Source organism: Amphimedon queenslandica, unplaced genomic scaffold, assembly GCF_000090795.2.
Source record: "Amphimedon queenslandica unplaced genomic scaffold, v1.1 AMPQUscaffold_12797, whole genome shotgun sequence".
In the NCBI taxonomy this organism is placed as follows: Eukaryota; Metazoa; Porifera; class Demospongiae; order Haplosclerida; family Niphatidae; genus Amphimedon; species Amphimedon queenslandica.
Window position 1 is genome coordinate 29,284 of NW_003546967.1, and position 1,990 is coordinate 31,273.

The following is a 1,990-nucleotide window of genomic DNA, read 5'->3' on the forward strand; positions in this document are numbered from 1 at the left end:
TGGAGTCTTTAAAAAGAGTATCCAAACGGCTAATAGATCTATAAGTGAATGGACTAGAGGGGGAGAGGGCAGGGAATCCAAACCAATAATTGAAACAATATTTCTTTAAGTCGGCATACGTGAGTAACAGGAATGACATCAGGAGTGACAGGTTTTTGAGGCAATCGCCATTTTTAATACTCTCCAAAATGAGGACGACCACAGGTATCAAGTAACTCCTTCTTGTCAATGTTGTTGAAGGAGGCAATTGTGTTCATGTTTCGTAGGAGACCATGCAGGAGAAGGGAAGTATAGTCCAGTAGGCTCTGATCCCACATCAAAAGCAGTATAATCCATGCAGGGATAGGAAAGGAGTGCTAATCCGCAGTGTTCAGTTAGTAGTTCCTATAGCTGCCCCTGATAGGGACCGGGTCCTCTCTTAGCTGATACTCTTCAAGTTTCCTCTTCCCTAACTCCTGCCAGTACCCTGGGTCAAGGCTACTGCTGAACGGGAGGAGCTGTCTGCAACACGTTTAGAACTTTCTCCCTCACAACTGGCAGCCATTTTTATCCTTCGCAGCTTTCAGCAATTTGACAGCAAAACGAATTTGTACTGTTCACAGTCAAAAATATTTTTAAAAAATACTTTTAAAATTCACAAAAAATACTTTAGTGTGATGCATAAAAAATAGTAATCATAATAATAGTAGTAATATTTTTCTAAATTTTCCAAAAGTCAAAATAGACCAACAATAATGCTAATAGCCTAATAATTAATTTTAGGATAGAACAATAAGATAAGTTATAGAGGAGAAAAATACTTGAGGTTAGGACAATGAATTTTAAAGGTTGAAAATCAGAATAAAATAAAGAGAATATTTATCTATCAAGTACAGTAGAAATAGTAATAATAATAACAACAAAAATAGCAGGCAATGAATATTAATTTACAAGTAAATATTCTTTACAAGCTCTATCTGATTCAAGAAATTTGTCCACGTCAGCCATTACTCTTCCAAACTTATCAGGATAATCTTTACAAACTCGAAGAGCATTCCTCCAGGACACTCCTTTATTAGACTCTATCCATCTCTTGAACACTATCAAGAGGTTATTAGTAGCAGTCCCTGGAGTAGGTGGCAGGTCATCCACTTTAACTTTAAGTGCAGCACCAATGATCATGTAATCGCCAGCAGAACTATCAAAAAGCCTGTGGAGGTCCGTTAATTTAGGCTTCTTGTCCAAAATGTCTAGAAATAAATATAAAAATTAATTTAATAATAAAAACTACAATGTATCTTACATTTATCACATACATATGTATTAGTATAATATAATATATACATTAATCTCTACTGATGTACTGTATGTAATGTATGATAGTAGTATACACATACCTTGTGCATCGTCAAACCAAGTACTGTAGTCACTGCTAATATCAGAGGATTTACCACAAACTGTACAATCATCTTCATTTACGATACAGTAGCAGCTCTCATTATAAGGGCAAGCAAATGCATTTACGTAATTACGCTTGAGGTGCATGGCATCACTGCTATTATTAATAGCTGTTGTGAGTAGCTTACGTACTAAAGGACAGCGCCGGGTAGGACCAGTAAAGTACACTTCAATATGAGTGTAACGGTTGATGAGGTGAAATGAATGCTTTGATGTGATCATTATCTTGAGGGACATGGCATCTCGAAATTTATAATACCCTGGCGCCGACGGAGAAATTTTAGTAACGTATTCTTTCTGGTTGAGTAGGTGTACGATGGTTAAAGGGAACAATCCTGTAGGAACTGGTAGGATCTCTTCACTCTCCTCTTCCCTCCAGACTATGAGAAGTGGCTTAGCATTAGTTTCCTTAATTGAAACTGGTTCAATGTATGAAGGAAGAACATAAGGAATGAAGTAGTGTCCCTTTGGTTCATCTTCTAGTTCTGTGATGATGTTAAGATGAAGGAGGAGTCTGATTAGGTCACACAACTGGAACTCTGGCAGAGAAAAT

General features: G+C 37.0%; 1 protein-coding gene across 1 annotated transcript; it reads right to left on the reverse strand.

Annotated features, from left to right (window-relative positions):
• Positions 1–709: 709 nt before the first annotated feature.
• On the reverse strand, positions 710–1,984 carry LOC109586731 (uncharacterized). Its single transcript, XM_020002936.1, has 2 exons — positions 1,377–1,984; positions 710–1,229 (listed from the first exon to the last, which is right to left on the reverse strand). The coding sequence occupies exons 1-2, from the start codon at positions 1,672–1,674 to the stop codon at positions 922–924; spliced, it is 606 nt and encodes a 201-aa protein (XP_019858495.1). The 5' UTR covers positions 1,675–1,984; the 3' UTR covers positions 710–921.
• Between the last annotated feature and the right edge of the window lie 6 nt (positions 1,985–1,990).